Here is a 17,669-nt window from a genome sequence, read left to right as displayed (position 1 = left end):
GAAAATAAACAAACGTGAAACCGAGTTAGGAGGCAATACGGCCCATTTTACAACATTAACTTAAGTGGAAAAACACCCCGATTCATACATCTTAGTGAACAAAGTGTTCTTCCAAGTGCCACTTGGAAATGAATGAAAAAATAAACACTGATCCTTAACTTTGAAATGCTCAGAAACGTTTGGCAAGATAGGTTAGAGTTAGTTTTGACGATTGCGTCAGAAACGAAACACGACAGCTGCCTTGAAAGTTGAGGACAGACACACGTTTGTCACTCGATAGAAATGTAAAAATTTGTAATGTAAAATTGATTTGTGTGATGACTGAGTGACTTGACCTGGGTTTAACTGCTAACGAATGCCTGTGCTGCTCTGGGGTGGGGGGGTTGGGGGGTGGTCGTGTTCAGTTTGTCCTTTACGGACGACCGATCGCAGAGCCAGAGAGCCTTTCTTCATCAGAGGAGCCAATAAAACAAAGCACACCTCCGATGGGGGGAGGGACCGCACGCCCCTCCCCCACGCCTGCCCCTCCCCATAGTCCAACATTCATTCAGGGCCTCTGCCCCAGTGGAGGAGATAACCTTAACCACTGTGACAGAGGAGAGGGGTAACTCGAAACTCCCACCCTGTGGTACATACTGCCCCCTTTTGTGTGAGCCGGCTTTCATGTTCTCCATGGAAACCCGAGAGCGCATACCCATGGTGGGGGGTTGGGGGCAGTGGGGCTGGACCCTCCACAGGGGGGGGGGGGTGACCCCTGGGCCAGCGAGAGCCCCTGACTGTGATGGTTTAAATTTGTGAGAGAGAGACTGACGTTCCCATTTCACAGACCTCTTCACCTGCACTGTTTACTGAACCTTTGGAAAACTGAAGCTTCAGTGATCCCATTGCATTTACAGACTTCATGGAATTCAGAGTAAATTAGGCTAGGGCCAGCTGGTATTAATGCCAATGTGCTACAACATATATTTTGCATTGTGAGCTAAACTGTGGGCTGGACCCATTGCATCATGGGAGAGTCCAACACACAGGCTTCTAAAACAAGCCTTCAGTTGTGGTTCTGGACATCAACTGTTCACCTCACAGCATGTGTAATTTGATCCCAAAGACCATATCCAAACAAAAGGCCACTTCTAAACCTCTTTCAGAATAAAGAAATTGGAGCTATGTATAGTCTGAGTCAGCCTGTGGACCTGGAAATACTGATCTGACAAACAGGAAGGGACAGGACATTGCAGCATGTGGAAGGCATGAGCAGTTGACATGTTGGAAATGAGATACATGTCAGCTTGGCACACTGTGATGGCAAACACTGAGCAGAAGCTCATTCCACACCGCAAAGCTGACCTGAGGCTGTCTGGGACTCTTCTGGGTAAAATACTCCTTGGGTATTAAGTTACATGGAAAACACCCTGGAATCCTTTTATTTTTTGTGTGGATGATGGTGAAGATGAAGAAGATGAAATTAATTATGAATAACTACTGCCATTATTATTATTATTATTATTGTTATTATTATTATTATTAATAATTAATATTATTATTACTAATTACTAATAGTAGTAATAATATTATGAATAATAGTAATTAATAATAATAATAATAATACCAACAACAACAATAATAATAATAATAATTATTATTATTATTAATAATAATAATTTATTGCACTTATCCTAGTCATCTAGTTATATAGTACATTACATAGGTTTTGGCAATATTTATGCATTTCCCACAAATAAAGCATCTTTAATTTGAGAAAGAGAGAGGGACAATGACAGACAGAGGGGAAAGAGAGAGAGCAAAAAGAGAGAGAAAGAGGGATGAGAGAGAAGTGCTCTCATTCTCAGATCTCATGTCAGGGTCCTGGTCCGAGGGCCCCCAGGCTCGTCTCTGTCAGTCCCTCTGCCTTTCAGGTGAGCTTTACTGTGTGCGTGGGCTGGATGCATTCCACTGCCGTTAAGTTAGCATGCGCTATATGACACGTGCAACATAATATCATAACCAGGGCTGGGGTCAAGTCTGCTTTCAATTCAGTCAATTCTCAAAATGAACCTGAAATTCAATAAATGGACAGAAAAAGCATATCGTGTTCGAATGAGGAGTTTCCTGTTCATGAACTGAATTTTGATTCGTTTTGCGATCCGACCGCATTGAAAATGGAGCTGACCCCAACACCCCGATTATAACCAGTGAAATGAACAGTATAGGCCAGATTAATGCACGGGCTTCACACGCAGGCCACGCTATTGGAGCCAGTGATTGGATGGTCTGACTGGACACTCCGTGCTTCCGTAAGTGGGCTGATAGGTGCTGTTTGAGAGTCATCGTCGAGACCGGTGCGGACGGGCGTGCGTTTAGGTCCCCTCACCTCGTTCCGCTTCCGGCCCGTCCCCGGGCCCCGCGACCCCGTGGACCCTCGCGATGACGAGCTTCCTGTCGTGGAACAGTTGCTTGACATCTGGCCCCGGGCCACAAAGCTCGGTTTGTTGTAAGGGACTATGTCTTCCTCTGCTGACGACAACATGAACAACATTAGGGGGCAAATTACCCATCAGGCCAGTGCCAACTGCATTTATCAAAAGCCGTCTGATAAACTAGCAGTGACAGAACCTCTGTCTCTCTCTCTAGGATATGAATGCCCTGTAAGTGTGTAGATGTTGCATCGTCAGTGTGAAAGCATTTATGAAGATGTAGCCCATCCACACACGTGTACTTATAATCTAAAAACAGGAGGGGCTGGAAGGTTAACATCACTTTATTCATATTACTAATCTGATAGATTATTATACAGGTTATATAAAATTATGTTACATAAATGTATTCTGTCCTACTCAACATACTGTAGCATGTTATCTTTTATTCGGTAAGGCCTGGCTGAGTAGCCGTGTCAGACACCAATATATCACTGGCCAGAATCTTCAACCCCTACAGGCCTTCAGCAAATAGCAGGAAAAAGGGAGTACACAGGATGGTGGGAAAATAAGTTTTACTTCTGTACATAATGAGCTGGATGTCCTTGGCACCGACACGCGCAGGCTGTGAATAATGCCTTTTTAGTACGGGTTTGTCAGCAGGCGTGTTCCTTCAGCAGAAATAAAGAGCCTGATAATTGGATCTGGGCTGAAGTGTTTTTCTGACCGGATTGCCCCTTTATTACAAGACAATGGTGGATTTTTTCCTTCTCAATCCAACATGCGTCTGTGTACAGTATTCGTGTTTGTGTGCAGGTGCAAACGGTACATGCGTCTGAGCAAACAGTGTGCAGTGTGAATAGTGTGCGTGTGTGTGTGTGCGTGCGTGTGGGTGTGTCTGTGTGTGAAAGTGTGGATGTATGTGCATGCGTGTGTGTGCATGTGCATGTGTGTGCTTGCGCGAGAGTGTGTACATGTGTGTGTTTGTGCTGGTGTGTGTGTGTGCAAGAGTGTGTGCGTGTGCGCATTTGTGCGGGTGTGTGTGTGCATGCATGTGCGTGTGTTTGTGTACGTGCGTGCGTGCATGCGCAAGAGCGTGCACGTGTGTGTGTTTGTGGAGGTGTGTGTGTGTAAGGACGTACACTGCTTCTCATATGTATTCTTACCTTCTTTGCGTCGCTGTGCCACGCCCTTCCTGTGGGGGGTGCTGTGCTCTCCTCTCCTGTCCATTGATGACACTGCGTTCCCTTCTCTGTCCAGTGAGGTCTGACCACAGTCCAGAGGCCGCAGGAGCTCGTCTGCAGGGGGGGGCTCGGGGGGAGGGGGGAGATCTGTGGAAACGCGCACAGTTACCAGACTGCGACTTCACATCCAAACGTCCGGCTCTGACCAGCGCTCCACAGTGCGACTCACCTCCTTGGTTCAGCTCTCTCCTGTACTGCCCGCTTTTTGAGGTCTTCTTTTTGGTTCTGGACTTCTGTCCTGGGGGTGTGTGCGTGTCCCCTGCGGGTGAGGGGCGAGCTCGGCCTGGGGGAGACGAATGAAATGACTACACGTCCCACAATGCACCACAGCATTGGTTCAACACAGCGAAATGTCAATCTCAGTGCAGTTTCTCCAATGAAACAATCTCTCTGGAAGAAACAGACTATCTTGGGCAAACTTCAAATCAAGCTTTTGGGCGCCAGGCTCCAAAAAGAAATAAATATTAAATCACAACTCTAATTAATTGATAGTTTTCCAAAGAACAGGCTCCAGCAAGCAGGAGTGCACTTTGTGCATTAAGGCACTTGTGTTTGCTTGATTACAGGCTGTGGAGGCATTGATTAGTGGTGCACTGCAGTGACATTGATTATGTCAAGCCCGCCAGCGCAAACCCAGGTAAGGAAGCGATAGGAACCTGCGCTGATGTTCTCTGTGCTCAGCGCTGCCCCCTGGCTGAGGTCCCGCCGGTGGGCGGAGCGCTGGGGGGTCCCCGCCTCCGGGCCCTCGTGATTGGCGGAGAGGTTGGGGTTGGACTGGGTGAGGGGCGGGCTGGGGGCCCGCGGCACTGGGACCGGTCCGCACGGCAACCTGCTGCGGAAACAGGGACGGACTCGCGGTCAGTCACGCCACACAAGAGCCCCCCCCCCCCCCCCCCCTCCGCCCTGACATCATTCAAACTTCTCACTTTACCACACGTGTACACAGCCTTGGAAAACCTGGCTTTCACTCATTTGCAGACTGAGCTGTAGTTATGAAAGTGGCAGGCGCTGCATTTACAGACCTCTCAATGCCATCACAATAGCTAATGACATTAGACCATAGACACTTATGCTCCATATGGTAAAAGCGCTCTGAATGTACACTCTGTGGTTCACATTGAAGCAATTTAATCTGTACTTTAGAGCCTCGGGCTTTGTGCTCAGAGTTTGTATTTCCTGCTGTGAAATGGAGCTTTTAGTTAAAGAAAAAAAAGAAAGAAAGAAGAAAAAAGCATGTCTGGTGTGAAGCTATGCGAGTCTTATTTAGAAATCGAAGCTCTTTATGACAAATGGATATTGAATCTAGCCTCAAGGTTTTTTTTTTTTTTTTTAATAAGAAACCCTACACAAACATACATGGCACAGCAAAATTTGCCCACATAGCCTTGGGTAATCTGTATTTCAAAACCTCTTTCAATTCACTCAAAGCAGTTTTTTTTAAAGACTGGAAAGGCAAGTAGGGCAGTATATATAAACAGCAGAATTTTGCTCAGTATTTATGTGGCTTTAAGGCAAAATATGGAATTGTTTTTTTCCCCTTTGTGGAAAGTTTTCACCAGAGCGAGGTGGTAGGTGGTAGACAGTAGACAGAGGAGAAAAGAAATGATCAATGTTCCACCCTTTATCTCAGGAACTCTACATCTCTGCGGCGAGGCTGAGCCATGCCGAGCCAAAGCGTGCCGAGCCGAGCCGAGCCGAGCCGTACCGTGCCATCTGCGGGACGTCGAAGTGGTGCAGGCGCGGGATGTCCTCGCACGGCCGCCCCTCCTCGCGCGGGGAGGGGGTGAGCGTGGCCGTGGACTGGTGGCTGTAGGAGGTGGCGGGGGACGAGGCGTCTCCCCGCGGGGGCGGGGCGGGGCCGTCGTCCGGGACCTCGTCGATCAGGTACGTCCTCTCCGGCAGGGGCGGACACCAGTCCTCTTCGTCGGACCTGTGAGGAAGGAGCGAGGGAGCAGTTAGACGCAGGTCTGCGCTGGACCCTCACTACACCAGCATCTCTCATGTTCTGAAACATTTGAGTGCTTCCATGAGTGTTTCGGTGCCAGCTGTTTTTCCATTAAAGCCGCTCTCAAAACAGGAACACTTGATGTTTCCACTCAGGGAGGAGGAGCAGAGTAAACGAAACAAGCCAAACCACTCTTCCCTTTTTATGGAACTTAACCCCTGACATTATGCATCAACAGCTTTGTTTTGTTTTTGCAGAAAACCCGTAATAAAATGGTCCGTCCAATTAACTGTTTGCCTGGGCTGTCATGTTCCATTGCTACATATTAGCATGGCAAAATAACTGAATTTTCATTGACAGTGGAAGTGTTTAAATGCGTTTCACTACAATGCACTGATCCGTTAATGTCGCCACCATTATGTAGCTGCAACATCGGCTGGACAAAAGCCAACCGACGGCTATAATTGGGACACAACAGGGAATGGCACCACAGTTAATTAGCATACGCAAGTGCTAATTGTGTCCTTCACTAATGCTTTCTTTTTTTCAAAATGTTAAAATGTTCATTTTCATACTATTCATAATATTTATTTTATTTTGAATGTCAACGTTAGGGCTCGATTGTAAAACTTAAACTGCATTTCAATGGACCTATTATGCTCAGAGATATTTTGCAAACCCTGCAATGTAGTTTTGCGGGTAACCATAAGCAAGACGTATGAGCCTCGCACCTGAAGTACACACCATCCCATAAGAGACTAGCCAGGCACAATGCTAACAGTGATAAGGGTCCATTTCCCCAAAATGATTAGTGGCTGATATACGCGTCAATAAAACTCCTGTAGGAGAGCAACATCATGGCCGCTGACCAAGTTGTGCAGGTGACCATGATGTAAAGGTCATGTACAAAGACACATAAAAGAGAGTGCCAAAAGACGGTAAGCCACACAAGGGAGGCCGTCAAGACAGGCTTCATTGCGTAATCGCATGGACACGATTGGCTGTCGGATAAAGTCACACTCTGAAGAATCAATTTACCGCGCGGTTTACAGTAAAACTGCAGTTACTCATTTTGAACGAGTTTTGGCAGGCGGCATTTTTCGCAACACATGGCGTAACTCTGACCGTGGGAGTGTTAAAAACAACACCTCGCAAAGCGCAACTTCAGCAGCGTGACAATATTGACACGTCTGTTAAATTTAGTCCCGTCCTGACACGGGCATTACTGCGGCGCGCGTACATGTCCAGCAGCAACTCGAATGCAAATGTAAAAAAAACACTTTAAATCATTCATTTAGATAATTAGCCACAATAGCAACACATGGCTCTTTTCAGCAGCAAATTAACATTTTGGAACAGGAAACATGAATATGCTTTTGATTGGGCCACTCAGGTTTTTAGCAAAGCTGTGATTTGACCAGTTTAGCACTCTCCTTCCACAATTCATTCATCAGCAGCCTAACTGGGCAACAGGTGAATCTATTGTAATTTGGTCCTAATGACGTCTCTGGCTCTTTAGCTCCGAGGGTCGATGGTATTGGTTGGTGGCTCATCGATTTCCACCGTTTGTAGCCCAATTAGACAGACAGGCCTCTGGGCAGCAATATCTGCGGTGTTCAGACAGGGCGTTCAATTTTAGGGGGACATAAATACGTGGGGCGCAACAGGCACTTGAAAAGGCAGCCCGCTCGATCGCACGCCTACAGTACCCGCAGGTACGGAGCGCGCTCCACTTCAAAACCACCTCTTCAACACGAAAAAGAGCAAGGGGCACATTTCCCCCGCTGCGCAAACACTCAACTTAAATATTCAGAAACTCGTAAAAAACGCGAACAACCGCTCGACGGCCTTCCCACGCGCGGACGAGGGGAAAACCGAAGAGGCGGGAAGGCGTTGCCGTGGGAACGTACTGAAATAAGGCGGAGCGTTAGCCACAGGGGGCGGAGGGAAGAGGTCAGGGCAGCTATCTTAAGTTCATCAAAGAATCTGAGAAGTGCACTGTAGGCTAATCCTGGAAATCTAGTCAGGTTACGCGGCTGTGCCCGGCAGGCCGGCTCCAGTAATGACTTTGTTCTCCTCCCAGGACAAAAGGGAACGGGGGAACCGGCTCTGACACGGGATAATGTCATTACCGCGGTAACCACGTGAGAAGCCCTGTCAAAGAGGCCCGATGGCTCCCGCTCGTCTCCAGGGCGATATACCTGTCAGGCGGCGTTAAAAGGCGCCGAGGCGGACGCGCCGCTGAATTGCCCCCGGCGACCGTTGGGGACGGGCCGCGGCAGAACGGCATTAACTGGATCTCCCCCCCTACCCCCGCCACCCCCGCGCGTCGAACCCGCGCAGCTCCAGCGGGGAGTAACCGCATTACCGTCCATCAGCCGACGGGCTAAAAAACCCAACCTGAACGGAGGGGGCGCGGGGCGGGGGGCGGGGATGGGGGGACGCGGTCGCGGTCGCGAATGAGCCGACGGTTGGGCCACCGGAAACCCGCTGGCTCGCGAGCCGAGAACACAGCGAGGCAGCATCGCCAAAACTTCATTACCGCCTGTCAGACAAGATCAGAGCAGGCCGGGGGGAGGACGAGGGGGGGGGGGGGGCTGTAGAGGGGGGCAGGCGGCTGTTTGCGAAGAGCTGATGGCAGAACCTGAGAAAATGCAGAAGTGTTCAACAATGTGATGGAGTTCCATCAGAAATATGCGGTTCAAGTGCTCCAGTATCTAAAAAAGAAACATACATTACAGCTTATGTAATTACACCCTGAAGCAGGGTGTTGAAGCTGAAATGCATTAGCCAGGGCTGGTCAGCCAGTGTTCAGTGTGACTTCCATTATGGAAATGTCAAATGAATACAGATAATTAATATAACTTTTATTACTTTGAAGGGGAGTATCTAAATTTAACTGCCTTTTCTGATTGGTTGAGCACACACCCTCCGCCTTCTGCGGTATGTTCTGGACTGGCTTTTTTTTGCCTTGACCCAATCGGAACGGTTTCTTCCCTCCTGCGGACCCCGTTGCCATGGGAGCGGTATTTCGTGCGCGGCGGTGGCCTCTCACCCCAGGTCCTCGTCGTCGGCGTCCCTCTCCGCCCCCTCCGAGCACGACTGCAGTTCGGCCGAGCTGGGGGGCGGGGGCAGAGCCTCCACCCAGTTCAGCGAGGGGGTCTTCACCGGCTTCCCCATCGACTTCGGCTTCCCCTGTTTCCCTGCAACGACGCAAGGCTCCAAATATGAGCATCCAAAAACTGTCTAACGTCCGAATCAACGTTACAACGATGAGAGGTGTTTGAGTGATGTAAACTGCCTTAAAATTGCCTTAACAATAACAAAAGAAACATATTTCATTCAGATACTGCCTTTCCAAGGGCACCCAATTAAAGCACAGAGGTAAAATCAGGTCCGGCACATTTCACAGAGCAGCAGCAGTGCTGCCGATGGCGCCTCTCCCTAGCTCCGTAAACAGGATCTTCGGTAGCCATGGTAACAGACAGAATCTCGAAAGCAGGGAGGTTCTCCTACCGTTCTCTGCCCTGGACCGATCGGGCTGGGCGTACTGGGCCCCGGAGGGCCCCGGCTGGACCATCCAGTGGCCCCCGTCCTGCTCGGGGGGGCTGCAGGGGCCCGGGCCGGAGAAGGGCATGACGGGGGTGCTGGCGTAGGGCGTGGTGTGCTGGGAGTAGGGCGCGCCGAACGCCCGCAGGTCCTCGCCGGTCGGGTCGATGGTGCTGTAGATCGGGCCCTCGGTGGACCCAGAGCTGTACTTCTCGTTCTGGTTCAGATAATTGGAGATTCCCGCTTCTGAGGAAAGAGAAACACGCAGAGATTGATTGTGTGTGTGTGTGTGTGTGTGTGTCTGTGCACACGTGTTAAATAACTGCAGTAAAACTGGACTCATAAGCCTTGTCAGCTTCAAGTGGCAAACTATTTAAAATGAGGCAAAAGAAGGTCTTATCAAAGCATGCAGGAAATACAGCAAAAAAACTCCGAAATTAAGTTAATTAACTCAGAGTGAGAGTTACTGGCTGTATGACAACGCCAGCCATTATTTCAGCCAGGCACGTCTTAGTCAGATGAAGAAGGTCTTACCGTTGTAGTATCTTTCCGTGGAGTCGTGCTTGCTGGTGCAGCAGTTGACCGAGTCCTTTCCGCTGTGCACCAGGTTGGTGGTGGGCCAGGAGTCAGCCAGCCAGGGGTAGTTGCCCATGTTGTTACCCAGCATGCCCGGCCTGGAGAGAGGACAGCGCGACACACCATCGGTCAGTGCCGCCAGAGCGCGTTCCATCAACTCAACATCTTTCTGACTCTTTCAACGTCTTCTCCGAGACGAACCGCCGAACGTACCTTCCGCCGAGTCCTGATCCTTCTCCGTGTGGGAACCCGACTGCAAGAGACAGAGAAATGGGTCACCGCGACTGTGGCGCTGGAGCGGTTAAGCAAACTTGTGCTTGCAGCTCAAAGGTCGCAGGTTCAAATCCCAGGCGGAATACTGCCGCTGTACCCCTGAACAATTTGCTCAACCTGAATTGCTGCAGTAAAAAAAAAAACAGACAGCTCCTATACAAGAGCGCTATGTAAGAAAGTCGCTCTGTGTAAGCGCGCGAGCTAAGCGGATGGTAAGACCAGGATGAATGGAGAAAGCGCATTATGATCAGGCACGGAGAGGACGGCCCTGGGGTACCTGCGGGGGTGTAGGCGAAGGAGGCGGTGTAGTGGCTCAGCTCCTTCCTCTTCTTGCGGCGGCAGTAGATCCACACGCTGAAGCCCATGAGGATGACCCAGCAGGCCCCGCCGATGCCCGCGATGAAGGCGGGCTGCTTCACCACGTCCGTGATCTGCTCCGCCAGGCTCACGTTCTCCTCGGGCTCGGCCGGGGCGGGGGCCTGCTCGGCGGGGAGCTCTGAAAGATTCGAGGATGGGGGGGGGGGGGGGGGGGTGGGCGGGCGGATGGAAGGGAGGTCAGCCTCTCTGCTTTAAGTCTGACACAAAAGGTGAATCAGTCTGGCTCTTAACTGCAAGAATTACGGTTAGAAACAGCCTCCGCTGAAGAGGATGACGGTCAGACTGAGGTCAGCGCTGTAAATCCCGCTTAATCTCACGGACTGTAATGAGGGAGAAGATATTCGCTCTCTGAGGAAGAAAGACATCCGGACTCACGACCGCTTCAAGCCAAAAACAGCCTGACGGCAGCAAAGCTCGCCGAGAAGCAGAGCAGGCAGGAAGTGAGAGGAGGAAAAAACGAACCAAATGGACGAGGAACTGGACTCCCCTATTGCCATTTTTCTCCCCAATTTAGTCGTTATACCAACTCCCTGTGTGTATCATGTTCCTGGTCGATGCGCTATGGGCTGGGGAGGATGTACACTACCACATGCCTCCTCCGATACATGTGGAGTCACCAACCGCTTCTTTTCACCTGACAGCGAGGAGTTTCACTGGGAGAGCGTAATCCACTATCCTTTTAAATAAAGTTTTCGTAAGATAAATGCAGGCTGACACGCCACAGTTCCCCTTTGATGGGGGCGACACTCACTCATGAGGACGGAGACAGGCTGACTGCGGGCACCCACTCCCGCGCTGGTCACCGCGGCGACCTCGACCTGGTACAGGATCCCGGGCAGCAGGCCCTTCAGCACCGTCGTCATGACGTCACCCTCCACCGTCTTGTTGACGTGGTACCGCGACTGCGTGTCGTTTCCGAGGCACCAGACCTGTAGAGAAGCAGGTGTGGAATGAGGCAATGGTCCCCCCCTCTGTCTCAGGATGAATAAGCTGTTCCGCCCCCACTATTTAGCCCAGTCAGCTTACCCTATATTCCTGGATGATTCCATTCTGTGCTTCTGCGGGGGGTGGCTCCCAGGAAACGCTGATGCTTGAGCTGTTGCTCAACTTCACTGTCACTACAGTAACACTTTGAGGAGGAGCACTCGGAACTTTGAAGAGGAAAACAGTAGAATTCAAGGTGAGACACTTGGATAAAAGTGGTTTATATTCACAAAAATTAAAAGAATCAAGAAGTGGTAGGAAACCAAGCAAATTACATCACAAAAGATACGTATTGGAATAAAATACTCTCAAAAAGTACAAACCCCGCCTTCTGGTCATATTGGCAGGCTCAGTTATACCAGGCAAGATCAACAGAGCACAGAAACGTATTTTGATCCAAAACAAACACGTATTTAACCCAGGTCTGATTTCTTGGAAAGAGCAAAATTAGAACCAATCGGATAAAAAAAACATTTGGGATCAGCTGACAGAAGCTTTGTTTATTACCCTACTTTCAATGCTAATTACAAATCGCAGTTTTCCTTGGTTGTAACCGTCTCACTGCCCCCCCCCCCACCGACCCCCCCGCCCCGCCCTCGGTGAAAAGCCTCACCCTCCTCCGGCGTGCGGACCAGCAGCGGCTGGCTGTCCATGCCCTGGAACTCGTCGAAGTAGGGCCGGATCTTGATCTCGTACTCGGTGCCCTTGCGCAGGTCGGCGATGACGGCGCTGCGCTCGGGGGCGGCCTTCACGTCCTGCACCAGCCAGGACCCCCCCGTGGGCCGGTACAGCAGCCGGTAGCCCTGGATGTACTGCGACTGCCGGTCCACCTGCAGGGGGCCAGCCAGGTCCAAGCGGGTCAAAGCAGGGAACGCCTTACGTAGGAGCACTGCTGCAATTCGGCTGTCAAAACTCAGCAGCGCACCGTCATCCGTACTTTCATCTAATTTAACTATCCCACAGTCATTTGTTTACTCATTCATTCGTGTGTTAGAGGGGGTACAAATATAGTTTTAGTTCATGTTTGCAATGAAGACCTGCACTTTCACATGCAGCACATCAAGATTCATTAGCAATTTCCATGAAGTATGAAGCAGTTTCCATTGGATGCAGCTTCCATGACACTGAATGCATTGAACTATGTCATGTTTTTTTCCGAAGCAGATAAAGAATTTTTTTACACATTTCATACAAGTAGACATTTTGTGCATCATGCTAGCCTCCGCACGGCAGGCTGCTGAACATTTGGGATCGATGCTCGCGCGCAGTCTCGTGACTCAGCGATAGCGGTCGCGGTAGCGAGCGGACGATCGCCGCCTCGCGCTGCTCACCGTCCAGGCCACCTGCACGCTGGAGGCGGTCAGCACCGTCGGCTCCTGCAGCTGCACCGCCACCTCGCCCAGCTCCCGCTGGACCTGCCTGTGGTCCACGCCCTGGCCCGTCGGGCTCACGTCTGCAAGACACCCCACTTGTTTAGTTAGAAATTCGCTAACTAAACAAAAAAAGCCCGCTCTCCACGCTGGGCCAGACAGAACCCCGACACGGCCGCAGGTTTGTTATCACAAACAGAAATGATGACAGCCAGCAGCAACACCACCCCGTAGACTCCTCGCGTGGTTCTTCTGAAGCTAAGCAGAGCTGAGTTTGGTTGGTACTTTGCCCGGGGAAAGTTACTGCCAGACATGGGGCTGGTAGAGGGTAACCTTCTAATCTTCCCTCTAGACTAAATAAAACATTTCAATGCCCTACCATAGGGATAGAGGCAGCATCACGGTCAAATTCCCACTAAAACAGACTCCACATCTCACAGTCCATCCAGGCACCAAGCATTTCTGCTTAGCTACACAATCCCCTGCATTCCCTGTCCTCATTGATTCCCCAGGTTAAATGAGAATTGAGTTCCTAATTGACCTGAGCGGCTAAATAATGGACGTTAGATAATAATGAGAAATGAAGGGCGGTCTACAAAGAGAGCTCCGCCCCCCTGGGCACGTACCCTGCGTGCGGACAGGCTCGGAGATGGGGCTGGGGTCGCTCAGGCCGTAGGCGTTGACCGCTCGGACGATGAACAGGTAGATGGTGTTGGGGTACAGGCCGCTGACCGTGTGCTTTTCCGTCTTCACCAGATCCGCCACCGTCTGCCAGGTACTGCCCGCTGATTGGCTGAAATGACAGAGGGCAAAGGACGTCGGTCGGCGCGTCTCCCGGTAACGAGAGGTGAACGAAATCTCCACGAACCGACCCGGTCCTTCAACTCAATCATGTCCGTGGTTTCAGTCAAACTTTGTACTTGCGGAGCAGGGAAAGGGTTAAATTCAAATCGGAGCGAGAGAGGCGAGGCCACGGCTACTTAGCCATGCTCCTCGCATTATCATTGGATGCTGTGCTCAATGAAGCTTAGCGGCGCAGCGTCAGTTCACTGCGTTTCTGACTGAATCTCAGATCCAGGCAATGACAAACCTATTTTTAGCTCTCTGCGTTTTTTTTTTTTTTTACATTTTTTGTTTTTTTTTACCCACACTGAACCTGGCGACTGAACCGTGCCCTGTAAATAGCGACATCTGCGCAAATGATAGCCCAGTGATTCTTCGCCGTTCAAAATGCATTCGTGCAACAAACAATTTGCTTGTTAAAATCAGACGTGAAAGGGGATCCGTTTCATATTAAGCAGGTTTTTTTTTATTGAATAACTGAATAAATCTCGCAAACGAGCACCTGTTAGGTGAGGGGGGCGCGCGTGCCGTTCCACACGTCGTGTTTGGGGTTTCTCTCTCGGCCTCCTCTGTGCCCGCCGCCCCTCGGCCCGCGTTGGGCGGCGCCGCGCCGCGCGTTCCGCGCTCGTGTTTTATCCTCCCCCGGCAGCGACTCGGCGGGAACGAGCCGCTTTATGGCCGACCTGCGCAATTAGGCCACGGCGATAAACGCTGCGTCCGCCGTAAAGCACCGCTCCCCGGGGCCCCGCAGCCGCGGCCGTAAATCCAAGGTCACTTTGCCCACCGGCGCCGAGGCGCGGGCGCAGACGCGGGCTCGACCAATCGGGGGGGGCGCGGGCAGAAGGACAGGCTCTCGTAAGAGGGCCCCGCCCTTCCCCTCTCCCTCTCGCTCCCCAAAACTTTACCGGCAATGTCGTATCAACTCTCCCCAGCTGTTTATGACTAAGCCATTTTTTTGGAATGTGATGTGGTGGTGACCTGCCACCCCGTAGGAGGACGCAGTGCGATAGTTACTAAGGAACCGCGCCTGTGCCGATGATGTCACCCGCTCGCACCCTGATCCGGCTCCCGAGGTCCAATCACAGCCTTCTATTGACCTGCTAATGGCTGCTCACAAACGAGATCCAGCTGAGATATGCCTACTCAGAAGAGCTCAGGGTCTGTATGTGTCTGTACAGGGACTGGCTTACAGGGGCTCAAACCTGTGTAAATCCCCAGCTGACACTGCCAGGACGGATGTACCGTACGCACTGTGGTGCAGTGCTGCTGGGAGCTGGAAGCGCAGCTAAGGGCACCTTTATTTGAATGTGAAAGGGGTCAGGGGCTGGGTGGCGATATGGATGTAAGCTCCTGTCTGTCACGCCTGGCTTGGCTACCGGCGCTGAAACGCTGACGTGCAATTAATAACCAAATGAAAAATGTCTGGTCACAGCGCTACCCCAGAGAGAGAGGGGAGGGGAGGGGAGAGGAGGGTCTGCCAAACGACTGCTTGTGTGTGTGTGTGTTTCTGTGTGTGTTTCTGTGTGTGTGTCTGGGTGTGAGTGTGCGCATGTGTGTGTGTGTCTGGGTGTGAGTGTGTGCATGTGTGTGTATGTGTGTGTGTGTGCTACTGAGAAAGTGTGTTTTGCACATGTGCATTGTGTAGATGTATTACAGTGCTTGCTTGTGTGCATCTGAGAAGGCATGTGTTTTTGGGGTATGGGGGCATGTGTATCCTTGCCCTCAGTATGTGAGTACACATTCTTGGAAAAGAAACAGCTCAAGTTAATATAAAAAAAGGGTTCTTTGTCCTTGTTGGGGCACCCACTTTGGAGCCATATAGAAATCCCTATGAAAGGTTCTAAGGCGAAACCTCAGTACAAAGTTCTTTGCAGAACCCCTCGGTAAAAGGGTTCATGTGTAATCTTTTCCAGTGGTTCTCTATGGAACCACTGACATTTTCTAATGGAAAAGGGAGTCAGTGCCACACACAACTGTCATCCATGCCAAAGAACCCTTTCAGAATCATTTTACAGAGAGTGGATGGTACATGGTCCTTCACATACCAAACAGTGTTCAATATTGAAAGTATTCAACTACTGAAAGTCAACAGCGACATGTGCATAAAACAAAAACCATTATCATCAGAAAATTCAAGGTGACACTTCCTCACAGATTCATTTTCTTTGATGCAGCTGTAGATGTAATGAAAGCGGCAGAGCACCATGGCGACGCGGCAGGAAGCAGAGAGAGACGGGTGCAGACGCGGCAGGAAGCAGAGAGAGACGGGTGCAGACGCGGCAGGAAGCAGAGAGAGACGGGTGCAGACGCGGCAGGAAGCAGAGAGAGACGGGTGCAGACGCGGCAGGAAGCAGAGAGAGACGGGTGCAGACGCGGCAGGAAGCAGAGAGAGACGGGTGGCGACGCGGCAGGAAGCAGAGAGAGACGGGTGCAGACGCGGCAGGAAGCAGAGAGAGACGGGTGGCGACGCGGCAGGAAGCAGAGAGAGACGGGTGCAGACGCGGCAGGAAGCAGAGAGAGACAGGTGGCGACGCGGCAGGAAGCAGAGAGAGACGGGTGGCGACGCGGCAGGAAGCAGAGAGAGACGGGTGCCGACGCGGCAGGAAGCAGAGAGAGACGGGTGGCGACGCGGCAGGAAGCAGAGAGTGGAGACGGGTGCTGGTCGGGCTGCTCTCACCTGAAGGCCTCGATGATGTAGGACGTGACGGCCGCGCCCCCCTCGTGGGCGTTGGGCTGCCAGGTCAGCGTGACGCTGTTCCGGGTCACGTCCGTCACGATGGGCTTCTGGGGCGGGCCCGGGAGCTGGATGGGCTCCGAGACCTGAGGAACGGAGGGGGCTCCGCCTTCTACACCAAACAAAACGAGAGGAGACGCAGACCGTGAGCAGGCAGAGGCCGATTCTCCTCCTCACACAGGATCCCACACTCACGGCCAGAAAGACAGCCTATTTCCACACAGCTACACCTATGACAGGTATCCCAAAGGAAACCCGGGGAGAGAGAGAGGAGACAGGATGTCTGAAGGGGGGGCCAGGGAAAGCCGTGCCCTGGGACAGGTGGGAGCAGAGGGGCGTGGCCACGCCTACCTTTCACCGTGAGAATTCCGCTCCAGCTCGTCTCCCCGCTGGAGCTGGAGGCCACGCAGGTGTACACCCCGGAATCCGTTTCCTAGCAACAAGAGGCAACACATCAACTCCGGCGCATAAAAGCACAATGCCGCGGCGCTCAGCTTGGGCTCCGCGGCGAATGCTTTTTCTCCGGATGACTCCAAATAAACATTCACAAAACCCAGCCGGCATCGCCACGGAATAACACTCCGGCAAAAGGCATCAAACACACTCTACTTTGTTTTTTTTTTTTCTAGGCAAATGTTTACAAAGACCTTAGCAGTGAAGATCTTAAGTAGAAAGATCTTAAGTAGAAAGGTTGCAGGCATTCTCTGCTCTGAAAATGTCTCTGCTCTCCTCTCTAAGAGTTATCTTCTATAGCTCAGCACCCAGGGAAGAAACACATTAATTCAGGCAGTCAATTGCCTTTCCCTTGCTCAACTCTAAAGCTGTGCTTCCAGCCATCTTTGTGAAGGGCCTGAAGCACTTTTTTTGCCCGCTGGCATTTAATGCACACTGCACTTAGCCCCCCTCCTGTATGGGTCTGCTGAAAATTAAATGGAAGGTGATTTAAGTGGGGTGGGGGGGGGGGGTTGTGTTCTGCTGCTGCGGTGGGCCCTTTTCGGAAAACTGCCCCCCTTTCACCGATTCCTGGCACGGCCGCCGCGTTCTGGCCGTCTGGGCCGCTGCACTTAGAAAAAAAAGCGGGCGGGCTCGGCGTAGCGGCGTGGGCGGGGCCCGAGAGAGGGGCCGATTAAAGTTTCATCAAGCGGCCGAGAGCGAGGCGGGCTCTGAGATTGCTCACCGGGGCGGAAGACGCCGGGATTTCGGCGACAGGGATCTAATGGGGCCGCCGGCTCGTGAGCGCTGTGCTCGCGGCTCGACGGGAACGGAAGCGCGCCCCCCCCCCCGAAACACGGCGCAGTCGCACGCTGTCTCCGTGGGAACCCTGGGGAGCTCTCCCCATATGACCTCATGCTCCAATCCAAT

General features: G+C 51.7%; 1 protein-coding gene across 9 annotated transcripts in view; it reads right to left on the bottom strand.

Annotated features, from left to right (window-relative positions):
- The window catches only part of robo3 (roundabout, axon guidance receptor, homolog 3 (Drosophila)), a 133,794-nt gene that overhangs the window by 843 nt on the left and 115,282 nt on the right, over positions 1-17,669 (bottom strand). For 3 of the 9 annotated variants that reach the window (XM_035435037.1, XM_035435043.1, XM_035435045.1), the window contains 17 exons: positions 16,659-16,740; positions 16,251-16,419; positions 13,357-13,523; positions 12,692-12,813; positions 11,974-12,190; positions 11,403-11,527; positions 11,128-11,305; positions 10,276-10,494; positions 9,939-9,978; positions 9,684-9,823; positions 9,119-9,395; positions 8,656-8,811; positions 5,361-5,585; positions 4,312-4,487; positions 3,825-3,938; positions 3,578-3,742; positions 2,369-2,511 (listed from right to left, as the gene is read on the bottom strand). In XM_035435037.1, the coding sequence (XP_035290928.1) occupies positions 2,369-2,511; positions 3,578-3,742; positions 3,825-3,938; positions 4,312-4,487; positions 5,361-5,585; positions 8,656-8,811; positions 9,119-9,395; positions 9,684-9,823; positions 9,939-9,978; positions 10,276-10,494; positions 11,128-11,305; positions 11,403-11,527; positions 11,974-12,190; positions 12,692-12,813; positions 13,357-13,523; positions 16,251-16,419; positions 16,659-16,740 (2,715 nt within the window). Of the gene's footprint in view, positions 1-2,368; positions 2,512-3,577; positions 3,743-3,824; positions 3,939-4,311; positions 4,488-5,360; positions 5,586-8,655; positions 8,812-9,116; positions 9,396-9,683; positions 9,824-9,938; positions 9,979-10,275; positions 10,495-11,127; positions 11,306-11,402; positions 11,528-11,973; positions 12,191-12,691; positions 12,814-13,356; positions 13,524-16,250; positions 16,420-16,658; positions 16,741-17,669 lie in introns of all 9 variants that reach the window. The other 6 variants (XM_035435046.1, XM_035435042.1, XM_035435040.1 and 3 more) reach the window with 4 other exon arrangements.

The sequence above is a fragment of the Anguilla anguilla genome, chromosome 9, assembly GCF_013347855.1.
Source record: "Anguilla anguilla isolate fAngAng1 chromosome 9, fAngAng1.pri, whole genome shotgun sequence".
Taxonomy (NCBI): domain Eukaryota; kingdom Metazoa; phylum Chordata; class Actinopteri; order Anguilliformes; family Anguillidae; genus Anguilla; species Anguilla anguilla.
Note: the sequence above shows the minus strand (reverse complement) of the source record. Positions and strands in the feature narration are given on the sequence as shown.